General features: G+C 43.3%; 1 protein-coding gene across 1 annotated transcript; it reads right to left on the bottom strand.

Annotated features, from left to right (window-relative positions):
* Window positions 1-3,507: 3,507 nt before the first annotated feature.
* Window positions 3,508-14,268, bottom strand: COMMD2 (COMM domain containing 2). Its single transcript, XM_079978327.1, has 5 exons — window positions 14,095-14,268; window positions 10,124-10,201; window positions 8,284-8,366; window positions 6,386-6,559; window positions 3,508-4,038 (listed from the first exon to the last, which is right to left on the bottom strand). The coding sequence occupies exons 1-5, from the start codon at window positions 14,159-14,161 to the stop codon at window positions 3,841-3,843; spliced, it is 600 nt and encodes a 199-aa protein (XP_079834453.1). The 5' UTR covers window positions 14,162-14,268; the 3' UTR covers window positions 3,508-3,840.
* Between the last annotated feature and the right edge of the window lie 2,003 nt (window positions 14,269-16,271).

Genomic DNA, 16,271 nt, shown 5'->3' on the forward strand with positions numbered 1-16,271 from the left:
CCCCCACGCTACACCACTGTTCTTTCCCCTTCCCATTGCAAAGATAAAGGTAAAGTAAAGGGACCCCCTGACCATTAGGTCCAGTCGTGGCCGACTCTGGGGTTGTGGCACTCATCTCGCTTTATTGGCCGAGGGAGCTGGCGTACAGTTTCCAGGTCATGTGGTCAGCATGACTAAGCCGCTTCTGGCAAAACCAGAGCAGCGCACGGAAACGCCGTTTACCTTCCCGCCGGAGCGGTACCTATTTATCTACTTGCACTTTGATGTGCTTTCGAACTGGTAGGTTGGCAGGAGCAGTGACCGAGCAACGGGAGCTCACCCCATCGCGGGGATTCGAATCACCGACCTTGTGATCGGCAAGTCCTAGGCTCTGTGGTTTAACCCACAGCGCCACATACTGCCGTGCTTAATCAGTCCATTGGATTTCATCTACTAAAACTGTAATCCTAGCCCCATTTACCTGGGAGTAAACGCCATTGAATTAAATAGGGCAATTGAATGGTAAAATTGTGCCTTTTAAAAACTGCAATGGCAAGCACTCTCTCAAGTCCAAAATAGCTGTGTTGGCCCATGAAACATATTCTTTTATTTATTTGACTCAAGTCTATCATGTTACCTGTGGTGCTGGTCTTAACACAAAGAACAAAGTAATGCAACTCACAATACACAGTACAATGCAGTACAGCTTCTGCTTATTTTCCTCTAGAGCTCTTGCATATTACAGTGGTACCTCGGGTTACAGACGCTTCAGGTTACAGACTCCGCTAACCCAGAAATAGTACCTCGGGTTAAGAACTTTGCTTCAGGATGAGAACAGAAATTGTGCTCTGGCGGTGCGGCGGCAGCAGGAGGCCCCATTAGCTAAAGTGGTGCTTCAGGTTAAGAACCGTTTCAGGTTAAGAACAGACTTCCGGAATGAATTAAGTACGTAACCCGAGGTACCACTGTACTTATTAAGTTGATGTTCAATTGACACGTTTCCAGTTCATGACAGAAAGGAAGTCAGAAGTGAAACCCTGTCATCCACTTTGGTAACCAATGGGACCTGGCTTGGGAAATAAAATGCAACAACGGCATACAGGCCTTTTCAAAACAGCGAAGAATGCTAACCAAGGAGAATGCTGAGAAAGCCTTGCGTGGCAAAAAAGCTCTGGGACCTGCCAGATATAGCTTTCTGCAGGGATCAAGCATTGTGTAAGCAGCTCAGATTTTAACACCTCTATAGAGAATTTGCTTTTGGTATGTCGTTCCCTATATCCAGTTTTCGTTTTGTTCAGGTTGTGCAGTAACTGGTAGCTGCTTCAGTATTCACAACTGGGATGTTCTCATGCGCCACCCCTGTTTGTACGTACCTGGATATTTTCTTTCTCTTTTGAAGCAGACAGATTGGGTACTACAGTGGTACTTCGGGTTACAGACACTTTGGGTTACAAACTCCACTAACTAGGAAGTGATTGCTCCAGGTTAAGAACTTTGCCAAAGGATAAGAACAGAAATCACACACCAGCAGTTCTTAACCCGAGGTACCACTGTACTTGCACAACCTCCAATGATCTCTTGAATCTTCAGTATGGGGCTGAGGGTTGCTAGCTGCCTTCTGCTTTTTTAAGTACAGTTGTCCCTCGGGTTACATGCACTTCAGGTTACAGACTCCGCTAACCCAGAAATAGTACCTCGTATTAAGAACTTTGCTTCAGGATGAGAACAGAAATCGCGCGGCAGCAGCGGGAGGCCCCATTAGCTAAAGTTGGTGCTTCAGGTTAAGAACAGTTTCAGGTTAAGAACGGACCTCCGGAACGAATTAAGTACTTAACCCGAGGTACTATTGTAGCTGAGGATATCCATAGCTAACAAACAGAAACTGCACTGCTTCTTTGCTTTCTGTCCCGAGCAACGTTGCATAAAAAAACCTTGTGGCCTGCCTTCAGCCAATCAAAAGTGTACAGTTGTACCTGGGGATATGAACAGGATCCATCCCGGAGCCCTGTTCGCATCCAGAAGCAAATGTAACTAGTAACGGCATGTCTGCGCATGATGCTTTTTGCCGCTCTGCGCATGCGGCGAAACCCGGAAATAACGCACTCCGTTACTTCTGGGTTGCCTTGGAGCGCAACTCTAATGCGCTCAACATGAAGCATATTCAACCCGAGGTATGACTGTAGAACTAAGTTTGCTCCCCAAGAAAAGGATTGCTGTTACTACCCATTTCCTGAGAACTTTGTCAACCCTTCTGGTTTCTATCCTTCTGGGTTCAGGCACTGTTTTGGGATAGTACCAGCCTTAGCCACCCTGATAGAAGGCCTTCAGGAGTGGGGTGTGTATGACCTTGTAGCTCTTACTTGATCTCTCGGGAATGTTTAATATCACTGACCATGCAGGGCCAGATTAAGACCTCTAGAGGCCGTAAGCACCTAAAAGATTCTGGTGCCCCCATATATATCTAATTAAAAATATAAACAATAATAAACCGTAAAATTAACTTTGTTTTTAGAAATTAAACAAAACCTATAGCAAGATGGGAAATGATCTTTATTTTGTGTATACCTCCACTTTATTTAATTTTTTTTTTTTTGGGGGGGGGGAGAATTCTCCTGATTTGTTTAAATGCATAGTCTTTGATCAGATCCTCAAAACAAATCTTATGTAACACATCTGCTTCTATACTTAATAGAGTTAAGGCATCCAACCTACCTTGTTGCATAGTTGTTCTGTTGGGGTTTTCAATATACCTCAACTGAGAAAATGAATGCTCTGCTGAGCAATTTGTGATCATTAATGTTAAAAAAATATATGAAAGCAAATTTCTACATTTTGTTGTGTTCCCAAGATTAAGGTATATCATTAATCTCTATTATTACTATTTTTAGTATTACTATCTTAGTATTATTTTTATTATCACATATATATGTATGCAATTTTTTCATTTATCATGGGAGCCTTTATTTGTGGAACCTGGTTTAGCTACGCCAGATGGTCCATGGTAAATCTGGCAATGGAAAACTTCAGTACCTTCCGTAGATGCCCTAAGCACATGCTTATTTTGCTTAATGGTTAATCCAGCCCTGTGACCATAGTATCCTCCTGAACAATCTGTGCAAGTTGGTGGCACTTTTTTTGTTAAGTGCTTTGATTCATAACAATGCATTTCCCTGTACATGTGAGCAGTCCCAGTTGCCTTGCCCGTGTGCTTCCGTGAATAACGTGGTGTTTATACCATAGATAAAGCTAGCAAATCCCCAACCGCAATATTTTTCGGTATAGTGATGTTATCCAAGGGCATCCTTCTCAAGTCAGCTCACGCACAGGAGGTGACATCCTGTATGAACCAAACATGGTTGCTTTTTCAAGCACAACAACAATTTTGACCATAGGTTGGTGCTATTTCCTTTTACATAGTAACACCAGCCAGCACTTAGGGGATGAAGAATTTCGCCTCTGTATGAGTAGCGGCTGGCCCCAAAATAAAAAAAAGTAATTACAAGAAATTAGCCTGAATACAAATACATATAAAATATTACTGTATATGCTTCTTTATTCAGATCAGAAAAGATAAGAAGGAAAAATGTTTGGTCATTATACCAATAAGCTGTACAGCACATTATGCAAAAGGCAGCTGTACATAAAATTAGAAAAGCTCACATGTTCAACTAATATTGATGTCTGGTTAGATTATGATGATTATTCTAACTTGCATCTGACATTATTACTAGATTAGCACCCAAGCAAATTCAGCCCTTAAATGCAGTCTCAAGAACTTGGCCGAGAAAAAGTTTTTGACTGGTCCAGACGCACTGTTGTTTGGCGACACTGGTTTCCATAAGTTTACTGAGATGGCAAATACTACTTGATGTTACGCACTATTCGTCTACAATGATTTGTTTTCATTTCTCCCAAAGCTTGTTCCAGTTGCTGAATCAGGTGAAGCAACGTTGCAGGGTCGGTCTGTAATATTTGAGTAGTTTGGTTTCCATTCTGAGTAAGGTGGAGCTTCAGAGTCACAATAGGCTTAATTTGCTGTCTCAGACTTCTGCTAGCAAGCTATGTAAATAGTGAGGTGAGGAAAAGAAAACTCAGTGAGATTTAAAATGAAGAGATGTGCTAAGAATAGCCATTAACAAAAGCATTCTAATTCTCAGCATTCATAATTCAACAGGGAAATGTAGATATATTTTACAGTGTGTACCTACTACATTATGATATCCACCCCTTGATTCAGAAGGACAATTGATATTCTGGGTTAAGAATTAAAATAAGAACCAAACACTATTATCTTCATTGTTGTAATTTTGGCCTTTTAAAGTAAGAATATAACAAAACCCATGAACAATCAAATATATCTTAAAAATAAATTTAAAATACCAACAATTTTGATTCCTAACTCACCTTTACTTTAACAGTAGTTGCCTAGTTTTGGAGTTCCCCAAGTGTAGGGGAAATACTGGAGAAATAAATCAGGGTCTTATATAAACATTACATGGGATAATGTTTCAACTGAGCCACTTTTGCAAAATCAAATTCTTAAATGCCAAGGCAGCCAGGTAAATAGAACTTCCATAACAGCTGGTGGCAAAGCACTGAGCCTAACTGCTGAAAATACACTTCTGTGTCTAGAAGAAAATCAGTGCTAGGTTGTAGACACAGGGTACAGTGGTGGAGAAATCCCTTTTGCCCAAGCTAATGAAATTTATAAATTGAGATCTAGAAATCTCTGTTTAATGCTACTAGTTGCATGCATTTTCTAATCCCAGTGGCAGAAGATGGGGTAGTAAATAGCCAAAGGGGTTAAATTTTTTATAAACAAATTTTAGCAAAAAGCGACATATTTATCAAGCAAAGGCAGGGGCAGCCGAAATCCCCAAAGGTAAATAGGCTTTGCCTACATTGAAAACTTTCTTCTATATTGTAATGCTTATAGAAATATAAGATCCGGATTTACTTCCCCACTACTTTCCTTATACTTGGGGAATTCAGATTAATTTTATGTTTTAATTTTCATGGCAGACTCCAACCCCATGATTACTGAAAATATAGCCAAGTTCCTTGCCGTAGCCATCAAAACTAGGCCACAAAGAGAGGATGAATTTTGAGTCAAATTGCCTGCATTTTTAAAATATTACTTTTTGATTGTTCGTGGATTTTGTAACACTCTTATTTTAAAAGGCACAACTGGTGTACATGCAAATAGTCTCCCACCCCACTGCAGCTGTCTTGATAACCCTATGCTGTATCTGAAGTTTATGGCCTGTAGACCAAATAAACTAAACTGGGGGGGGGGGGTTTCCAGGAACTAGTGTTATTTTTGAGCTTGACTAACCACATGAAATGCTCCCTATTAGGCCTCTTCTGGTGTGGGAGGAACAAGATGAAATGGATAAACATTTCAAAAACAGATTAGTGCCTTTGGTTGGCAATTTCTTGCTTAAGACTAAACTCAGCCCAGGGAAGGTTGGAACATGGATCACTAAAGATGTGTTCCCCTCACCTGCCTGGCCAGCTACAGTTGCCACAGGTTCATAAAAGGCTGTATACTAGCATGGAGTCAGTAACATAAAGGAGGTGGGAAGGAGGATATGGAAGATGAGAAGATTTGAGGAAAATCACAAGCCCTTTCATATGGTTGGGGGACTTATTTGAGAGTACCTACATATGCAGGTGGGAACCTTCTTGCTTTTACTGACCTTATGTACGATATTCTGGAAGATTTTCAGCTAAAGAGCAGGGTAAAATGCTTAAGGTGTTAGTGAACATTTAAGGGGTGTGTGTGTACACCTATGTGCTTGCACATGTATGCGAGTCACCTTTGCACTTAGCTCACAAATAACTTTCCACACAATTTGTTTGCTGATTTTTATTATACAGACTAGTTTGCATACTTGACTTCTTACTGGCTTTGTTAAAGTTGACATTTTTCCTAGTTTCTTAATTCTGTTTTAATTTTTTTTTATTAAGCTACATTTTCAATAGCTTATTAAATGTCCTCTGATTTAATTTTCCAATTTTTTTTTAATGGCAAATTTTAGCAACAAGCTGCTGCTTTCAAAATCAATGTCCCAGTTCCATAAAATGTCAATACAATTGTCTGTAACCAGACAGAACACTGGCGTACTGTCTGAGCTAGTTCTGATCCAGAGATGGTAAATTCTGTCTTAATATTAAAGTACAGCTTCAAAGTACATGGAAGCCTAAGTAGGCTGTGTTGTGCTGGTAAATCACTGGGCAATTAACTGTGCAGGTCGTTTTCTACTGTTCTATCATGAATAACTGTATGCAAAAATGTGTATGAATAATACTACTGCTACCGCTGCAATTTTGAAACCATTGCCTTTTGCAGTTTGTGTCATGCCAAATGTAAACAACACTATAAACTAAAGCTTTTCACCCTTACCTGCACATCTAGTCTCCATTCAAGACTGTGATAACTAGGCAGCTTCGGTGCAAGTTCAGTAAGAATACTTCTGATCTCCTTCCTATTGTCAAGATACAGCTGAAGCAATACGGCATTCAATTCTTCAGAGAATCCTAGTACAAGTATAGAGTCTTGGAAATCTATCTCTGATATCTAAAAATTAAAAATAGAATGTTTGAGTTCCTGATTGCTTCTATTACTGTTGTCAGGGAACTGCCATCAGAGAGCAGGGTGGTGGAGAGGCTCTCAGACGCTAGGGGAAGGAACCAGCAGGGAAAGAGGGAGATCTTCCGCTGAGGAAGAAGGGAAGGAGGAGGAGTCGGAGGGAAGGCACAGGGACGCTTCCAGCGAGACCAGCGGAGAGAGCTCAGGACCTCCCCTGGGGACGCCCACTCTGCGTAGAAAGCTGTCGTGCAGGGAATCCAGGCGGAGACTTTCTGTCAAGGAGCTCTTATGTTGGAAGAAGTTCAGGAAACGCCCACTGACGGATTCTGCCAGTGATTAAGGCAGCCACGAAGTAAAGGCTGTCCGGTCAGGGAAAGTTTTAGCCAACTACTCAGCTTGGAGCGGTTTGGCGCTTACGCACAAGCAACCCCTAATCCCTTTATAACTGTTTTACTTATGAACATAGGAAACTCCCATATAGTGAGTTGCACCACTGGTCCATCTGCCTCCAGATTGCCTACACTGTCTGGCAGCAGCTCACCAGGGTTCAGGCAATAGCAGCCTTTTCCCAGCCCTGCTTGGAAATGCCTGGGATTAAGCCTGTATACAAAACAGATGCTCTGCCACTGAGCGATGGCCCTTCCTCTGTCCACAGTCTTTGTAAATTGGTGTAAGGATTGCATTTCCAACTGTGAAATATGTGTGAAAGGAAATCATTTAGTAAGAATTGATTAACTGCAGTCTATTAATACCAAATAGAAAAAGGAAGCAGAGGCCGACAAAGAAAGTAATTCACAACATTCATAATGCAACACCATTTACAGAAATTTTGGGTGGTATCCAATTAAAGCATACTCTAAGGTTATTTATGTCCACTGATTTGAATGCAGGGTGAATAAAAATAAATGATTTTTTTAAAAAAATTGTATTTCTAATAGTATAACCAAATCAGTAATTTTTGAAATAACTGTAAAAACTACTCTGAAAATTTATCATTCCAAAAATGAAACTTTCATCTGGTTGTAAATATTAAGATTATACCAGCAAGAATGAGTCTTTCTGTAAAAAAATGATTTAAATCAAGTCTTACTGACTAGTGATTTAAATTATGATTTAAATCGATTTAAATCAAATCCACCCTGTTTGAACAGCTCTATTCTATATCTAACACTGGATATTACCCCTAGTTTACCATGTGTACATGCCCTCCTATTCCAAATGTGTATATGGTGCATCTCATTTATGACATCCATGGTCAGATGATGATTTTGATACACTGGGCAGAAACTAGAATATAAACCTAATCATACAGAAGAAACCGACTGAATTTTTCAGATTTAATCCTCTTAATATACGTAAGGTTTTATAAAATGGCTTTTATCTTTTTGAAAGCTGGTATCCAAAGTAGCACTAAGTCTTGGTCCTGTCAGTGTTTCTTTCTCTCACCGCCTCCACCCCACATTGGTAGAAATCAGCAGGTGAAGCAGCAGAAGGGGCTGATATAAAAGAAGTTGGCAACACTATAAGGAGGATGCAGCAAAATAGGAGTTTGCACTATTTTTTCTGAGCTTTCATCTAAAACACCACATCTTGTAACTGTGACCTTTATTTACCGCCCCCCCCCCGCCACTGCCCCCAACCCACATATCCAAGAAAGTAAGAAATTCAAAGCATCTGCCTAGCTCACTAAGAGCACTGTGAGTTACACTTACCATGAGTTTTGAGCTCTCAGTGAGAAGGTATGTTAATCCTTCTACACCATGCTGAATTGTTTCACTACTAACATTAAGTTTTCCTGAAAAATGGAATGAGAAAACATCAAACAGGGATCTGGTCCAATACAATATACATGCAAATAAATCTCAAATAAAAATAGGTTGCAAATCTAAGCACACCTAGTCTGCATATCCTTGTACTATATATGGTATATAATAATGGAAAGTAGAGGCAAAAAGAGCCTCTAGCTTAGAATATTCCACTTGTGTACATGACGATTATGGGAGATCAGAGGCCTTAGTAAATAGTGCTTGTATTCTAGACTTAACTAATCTTTGATGCATTTTGTACTACAACTGCTGTCTCTTTAGAATCTATCAGGAAAAAAACGTAAACAAGCATCATCTTAACAAATATTTGAGAAAAACAACATAGACCCAGGACCAACCTATATGTTCAGAAAAGTAAGTGACACAGTGCTCCAAGGACTGTGCCACTTAAGAACGCCACTTGGAGACAGCATAATTCCATGTTTCCCTCTGTCAAAATTCCACACCTGTGGAAAACTTGTGTCTGAGAGAAGGAGTCTAAAAGAAAAAAAATTCACATAGAAGCATTCAAACATGCCACTATTCATGTTGGAATGAAGTTATATGGCTTTAGTAGAAATGTTATAAGGAAGTAAGTATAAATAGATTAATAGAGTATTAAAGGGAAAATAAGGTTAGAATGTGCTAAGATAATTATAGGACAGAAAACAGAGGAAGATGGAAAGGAATTGCTGAAACAATTAACAGAAGTGGAATACAAAAAGGGAGGTGTGAGGAGGTCGCGGAAATAAGTGAATGAAAGATAAGATACTGAAATTATTTGATGTGTTTTAAACTGTTTTTGTTTTGTTTTGTTAGTTTAATGTGTTAGTGTTATGTAGTGTTTTTGTATTGTATTGTTATTTTTTGTAGTGTTTAAATTGTTGGAAAAGTAATAAATATTATTTAAAAACAAACAAACAAACATGCCACTATTCCTCCTCTACATTCTCATGGCAAACAGTGGTAGGGCGGCACCATTTGTTTTCTAAAGGCACAGATCAACTTGTACATCAGCAACCCGCTAGCTGTTGCATCTGCACCAATGAAAGCTCAGTTCATTTCAGTTGAGCTTACACAGGTACTACAGCCTGACAAATCTGCAGGGAATTATTTCAATTTTGTTGCTGCTTTGTAATAACTGGAGGAAGCTACAGGTGTCATGATGTTCCATTCAAATCAAAGATGATGATTTATTTGACTCCAAAAAATTCTTCATCAGTAAACCCTCAACAAGGCAAATTGCTTTCTGAAGTGCTTCTCGCCTGCCTCATTTTAACATCACTCCAGGAAAGGATTTTGACTGCCCATCTGTCAACCATGTGACATCATAATGACACAGTGTAATTGACAGGTGGGTGGCCCTGCTCACCTTTCAAATTTGGTCACTGAGGCTGATGCTGATAAGGATCTGACCCATGGAGCCAAAAAGATTTCCCATCCCTGCTTTAAACAAACCACAATGTCAGGCATGGCTAAAGCAGTAAGCTATTCCCCTCCTGGTTTATATACATGCTCTTACCATGGGAGGAGCGAAGCAAGTGTCATTAGGAGCAACGCACACAGTTTGGTTAACTGAGTCAAGTACCTTAGTTTACCTTTGTGTGAAAACACAGCTATTCTTGGTCCAACATATAGTTTTGCTGGACCAACACTGTTATCTCTGAATTAGACCGATGTCTAGCAGTGTATTGATTCAAGGCCCTTGGAAAATACTGCCCTTCAATCACACTTCTCAAATTCTTACTTGCTGCTCCTTCGTAGATTTTTGGGTTTGTGCCTTTTCTTAGGAACTCCAGCGCAATACGGCCAAATTCATTGACAACTGAAAAGAAAAAAAAGATTTGTTTGCAGAACCAGGAAACTAGATGATGGCTTGGTTGTAGAAAACCAGACTTCATTAGGAGTAGCTCAACTTAATACTGCTTATCTCAGCCTACAGTAAATTGTGAATACATTTTTTAATTTCCACAGGGCAATTTTTTTTTTTTTGCATAAGCATTTTATTATTATGTTTATTATTTTTAATTTTTAATGAAGTTTTTATCTCTACAAAATAACAGAAAGAAAGAAATGCTTTGTGTTACTAACATGTACATATGTGTAAACACAGGGCAATTTTTATGGTAGTAAAAGTCAGCAGGAATGGACAGAGTACTAAAGGGTGCATCCTAAATTTCTGGTCCTTGTGAATGTAAAGAAATGCATTTTTTGTTATTACAGTTGTGAGATTTCCATTGTGTAGCAGCTAAGGATTGATGGTTTTACCTATATTTGGATAATTTTATTATGTGTTTTAATCTCTATTTTAAAAATTAGTATTTTATAATATTTTACATAAACCACTTATTTATTGATTGGCACATAGGTTTTGCTTACTAAAAATATATAAATACCTAGTCACTGTTACAGGGGACATGGGGCTGAAGACCCCCATCTCTAATTATTTGCCTGAGAACATATGATGTCACCACGTTCGACATCTCCCCACTACCAGGCAGGAGGAGCTAGTGAATTGTGGCAGGGAAATACCAAGTGAGATGATGTCTCAGCTTGTTTTAACAGGGAGATACATGCCAGTGACAGCCACACCTGCCTGCCCAATAACGTCTAGTTAAGAATCTGAGAATGTGAACTGTAAAGTTATTAACTGAAATGTTACCTCTGCTCTATGAATTTGGGGTCACAGCCCAGCTGCGTGTTTGCTGCCTTGGACTGCCTTGGAGCGGTATAATAAAGACCTATGTTATAGGGTGGGACGGGACGCGGGTGGCGCTGTGGGTAAAACCTCAGTGCCTAGGACTTGCCGATCGCATGGTCGGCGGTTCGAATCCCTGCAGTGGGGTGAGCTCCCGTCTTTCGGTCCCAGCTCCTGCCCACTTAGCAGTTCGAAAGCACCCTTAAGTGCAAGTACATAAATAGGTACCGCTTTATAGCGGGAAGGTAAACGGCGTTTCCGTGTGCTGTGCTGGTGCTGGCTTGCCAGAGCAGCTTCGTCACGCTGGCCACGTGACCCAGAAGCTGTGAGATGGGCGCACAACCTTAGAGTCGGACACGACTGGCCCGTACGGGTAGGGGTACCTTTACCTTTATAGGGCAGGAAGGTAAACGGCGTTTCCGTGCGCTGCTCTGGTTTGCCAGAAGTGGCTTAGCCATGCTGGCCACATGACCCGGAAGCTGTACGCCAGCATCCTCGGCCAATAAAGCGAGATGAGCGCCGCAACCCCAGAGTTGGTCAAGACTGGACCTCATGGTCAGGGGTCCCTTTACCTTTTTATGTTATACGGCTACTGTTAATACTACTAAGATAAAGTATGTGAAACACTCAAAAGTCCTACTTAAATATTTACTATTAAAAGCTGTAGCTAATCATAAGCTCACACATAAAATGCATAAAGCAAACATATAGAGGTGGGGAGGAAGCGAGTCTCAGCTCCACACAGGCCCAAACCTGAAACATCTTGTAAAGTGAACAAATTTATTCACAAATCAGTGCTGATTTCTATTACATACAACTGCAGTACTGATGGGGAAATGAAGCTAGAATTATTGTGCAAACTGTATCAGTTTGGTATAACTACCCTTAAGTGCTGTATAGGATAACAGAGGTGGATTTAGGGGAGCACAACCAGTGTGCCCACACTGGGCGACAAACCAAGAAGGCACCACAAGGGGTACCACAATGATATACAGTGGTACCTCGCAAGACGAATGCCTCGTAAGACGAAAAACGCGCAAGACGAAAGGGTTTTTCGATTTTTGAGTTGCTTCGCAAGATGATTTTCCCTATGGGCTTGCTTCGCAAGACGAAACGTCTTGCGAGTTTGTTTCCTTTTTCTTAAAACCGTTACTGTAATACTGTACCAAGTTTGAAGCGGGAACTGGGCTGGCAGGGAGCGAGCGAGGGAGCGACCTACCTTTTCCAGTTTCAGCCTCGGGGAAGGAGAGCGTCTCGCTCCGCAAATGAACGTAAGGCAAGAAAAGAGCGGGAGCAAATCTCTTCCAAGCGGGAGCACGAGCATGACAATTAGTCCTGAGTTCCGAGCAGAGTAACCCGATACGAGAGAGAGAGAGAGAGAGAGACTCCGGAGACAGAGCGTGTGCGTAAAAGCGCACGAAAGAAAGACTGCAGAAGGAGCCAAAGAACAAATAACGGACTTGGGCGCAACAGAAGCGGGATCTAGCAGAACGACGCAGAGGGATCCTCTTCTGGAGAGGGCACAGAGGAGGCAGGTGGGCTGCGATCCAGCGGATCTGGCTGGGTCTCCGCGCCGCCGCCTCTCTCTCTCTCTCCCCCTCCCCACGTGGCTGCTCCATTTTGCCCTAACTGCGCGAAGGCAGGAGGAGGGGGACCAAGGAGGAGGAGGAGGAGGCATCCACTGCTCTTGGGCCGCCGCGAAGGCGCCTTTGCGGGGGTGGGAAGAAGCCGGGAGCAGCTGCCGAGACTGTGGGGAGCCTGGCGGCGTGGCACAAGGTAACAGGGGGAGCAAGGGAGAGTCCGCGCTGGGCGCTTCGTGCGTCCGCCCTCGGTTCCTGGGCTCGAACTTCCTTTGGCACCTCGTGGAGAGAGAGGGAGAGGAGCGGGCTGGGGCTTTGATGTGGGACGCGGTTTGGCGGAGCGAGGACGCGGCAAGGCTTGGCGACAGAAGAAGGGGGGCTGTTTTCGTGGGGAGGAGGGAGGGGGTGTCTTTGCCTCTTCCCTGCAACAGATCCTCCAGGCTGGGGAAACTCCTCCTGCTGGGGAGCGACCCGCTTTGTGCTTTGCCCGCTATCCCATTATAAAAGGAGTACTGTAATAATGTTCATAATACAGTACCAGGGTGCATCAGTGCTTCGCAAGACGAAAACAATCGCAAGACGAAACAACTCGCGGAACGAATTAATTTCGTCTTGCGAGGCACCACTGTAATGGGACATGAGTGGCGCTGTGGTCTAAACCACTGAGCTTGCTGATCAGAAGGTTGGTGGTTACCTTTGCCACAATGATGCCACAGAGGGTGAGAGATGGATGGGGGGGGGGAGAGAGATGCCGAATTTTGGCATCACCCAGGATGCCACTGAAATTTGAAAGACCATAGTCCGCCACTGAAGATAATGCTGCAATCCCAACCATGTCTTCTAAGACAGCAAATCCCACTGAATTCAATGGCCTTAACTCAGCCCAAATGTTTGCAGCATTTGCTGAAAACTTTTCCTATGCCGACCATTCAAGAAAAGCCTTTTCAGTCATGGCGGGGTACCTGCTTTAATTTCTTTAAATGGTTTTTACAGTGTGCGTGTTTGTGTATGCATGCAGCTGACCTACACAAATATTGACATATAAATAAATGGGGTTAGGGCTGCAGCGTTTTATCCATTGTATCAAATTCGATGTAACTTGGCGTTGGTTTGTTAAAAATTTGGAAAACTAATAGGTGTTATTTGCCACCACCACCCCTAAAAAGAAAGAAAGAAAAGCACTACAGCTTTTATCCCCTAATCTCGAATTGGGTTTTTTGACTTTTTAGGGCTCGATCCCCTAAACGCTTGCCTGGGAGCAAATCCCGTTGAAAGAAACGGGGCTTAACACCGACAGGGCAATCCTGACCCGTGTCTAACTCACGTCAGAAGCAAGCCCCGTTGACTTCGGTGGGATGTCTCACCAGGTAAATGCGCACACCCCCAAAAAGGGGGTAGGTTTGGGCTGCAATCCTAACCCGAAGGTCTTTTAGCTCGTACCTGAGCTCTCCACCTGGAGAAGGAAGCCCAGGTGCTCCTTATGCTCCTCCGACAGGACCAGCAACATCTTCCGCAGCTTGGCGCCCCCCGCCGACCGAAACCGACGCCGACCGTAACCCCGGCGCCGCGGCTGCGCGTCAGACGGAAGCTTCCCCCGCAGCCACTGCGGCGCCTCAGTCAAAGCTGCCCGGCCGGGAATCAACTCCCGCGCCAAAGCGTTCCGCCTCCTGATTCTGTCCCCACGCAGTACTACTGTACTTCAATCCGTCCCCTCGCGGGCCATTGGGGAATCGCTAGGCGGTTGTCAAGCGGCCTCCTGCGGCTGACAGCTGCCTCAACTGCATTCATTAATGCCTGCTGTGAATAACACATGTGAACATGGGCGTAGCCAGGATTTATGTTGCGCGCGCGCAGGGGGTGGAGGAACCTCAGTTAGGTATGCGTTTTTTTATTAACTTGATTTTGGGAGCTGTTATGTACTGAGTTGAATAGGAGTACTGAGTTGAATAGGATCCAAAATGCGGCAGTCTGATTAGTCCTAGAACAATAGGATTCAGAATGCAGCAGTCTGATTGGTCCACAGGAGCCACCCAATCCAGCTCCCGGTAGAAGTGAGTCTGATTGATCCTAGAACAATAGCCCTGTTTAGGGAAGCTTTTAATGTTTAATCGGTTATTGTATTTTAGTGTTTTGTTGGAAGCCACCAAGTGTGGCTGTGGAAACCCAGCCAGATGGGCGGGGTATAAATAATAAATTGTTGTTGTTGTTGTTGTTGTTGTTATGGGATCCAGAATGCAGCAGTCTGATTGGTCCTAGAACAATAGGATCCAGAATGCAGCAGTCTGATTGGTCCACAGGAGCCACCCAATCCAGCTCCAGGTGGAAGTGAATCCGCAACCTGATTGGCCTGCTAGAGAATCCCAGAATTAGCCAATCACATGGGTCCCATTGTGTAAATAATGTATATAAAGCAGTTTTGGGGGAACTTCCATTCCTCCTCACTACTATGAGCTAAATAAAGAGCATGAAATCCACTCTTGACTCCGAATATATTTCAGAGGAGCCCTCCTGCACTCCTTTGGCTATGCCTATGCATCTGAAGAGGATTTGGGGTCCCCTCTAGAACAGGGTTTCCCAAACATGGGTCTCCAGCTGTTTCTGGACTACAAGTTTGGGAAACCCTGCTCTAGAATTGCCGTGGTGGTGGTTTTTCGCAGGTGCATTCTACAACATGCAGTTGATGCGGTAATAGTGCATTAAGAGGTGGATTTATAGTGGACCACACATCATTCCCCTTTATAAGTTGTTCTGTGATATATCTGCAGTGTTGCTGCACTGCTGCCTTCTGAAGAGCAACAAATGTGGGGCAAACAACCTGCCCTGGACATTTGTGACTGTTATGTATTGAAGTTCTCACTCAGGCCGCCAGGAGTATTGTGTATGTAGTTTTCACTCAGGTCCACGTCAGTTATTTTAGGCGGGAAACCCTGGGTTGTTCTTGCTACAATGTTTGACAGCCAACTGCCTATAAAAGCAGGCCGGCTGAGCTGTTTGCTGTTCAGTTTATATTCCAGCTTACAAAATAAAGAGCTGCTTGGAGAAATCGCTGTGTCGTCTGTCATGTCTACCCACTATTCACACTGGCGACAAAGGTGGGATCGATGGACATCAGAGCACAGCCAGACGCGGCCACCATCTGAGATGAGCTGAATCACGGAGCTGAAACACTGAGCGAAATCACGGAGCAGAACCAATTCAGAGCTGACCGTTCTGGCTAGAGCACAGTGTACCATCCATCGCCTCCACGTCGGCATCGGAACCATGGCTTCACTCGTGCCTCTACCGCCGTTTGCCCCAGCCTCTGAATCCTGGGACTCCTACCTCGCTCGGTTTGACTGCTACCTCCAAGCAAATGAGCTGACAAGAGGGTCTGTAGAGCAGAAGCGGGGCCTCTCCTCAGCCTTTGTGGCCCCGAAGTGTTCGCGACGGCCCGAGCATTGGTTGCGCCTCTAGCAGTCCAGGCAGCACCTTGAGACACGATTCAAGAGAAGCTCCGCAACCACTACGCACCAAAGCCGTCCAAGATTGCTGCCCGCCATGCGTTCTACCACTGGAACCAGGCAGAGGGGGAGTCAATCAACAACTACACCACCACCCTCTGACAGGCTGCAATGCAC

This window comes from Podarcis cretensis (genome assembly GCF_951804945.1).
Source record: "Podarcis cretensis genome assembly, chromosome: 5".
NCBI lineage: Eukaryota > Metazoa > Chordata > Lepidosauria > Squamata > Lacertidae > Podarcis > Podarcis cretensis.

Excerpts from the sequence above, each read along its gene's own strand:
- COMMD2 (XM_079978327.1), bottom strand. The coding sequence starts at position 14,161 with ATGTTGCTGGTCCTGTCGGAGGAGCATAAGGAGCACCTGGGCTTCCTT. Across the intron at positions 10,202-14,094 it reads TCTCCAGGTGGAGAGCTCAG|TTGTCAATGAATTTGGCCGT; the intron begins GTACGAGCTAAA and ends TTTTCTTTTCAG. Across the intron at positions 8,367-10,123 it reads AATCTACGAAGGAGCAGCAA|GAAAACTTAATGTTAGTAGT; the intron begins GTAAGAATTTGA and ends TCCATTTTTCAG.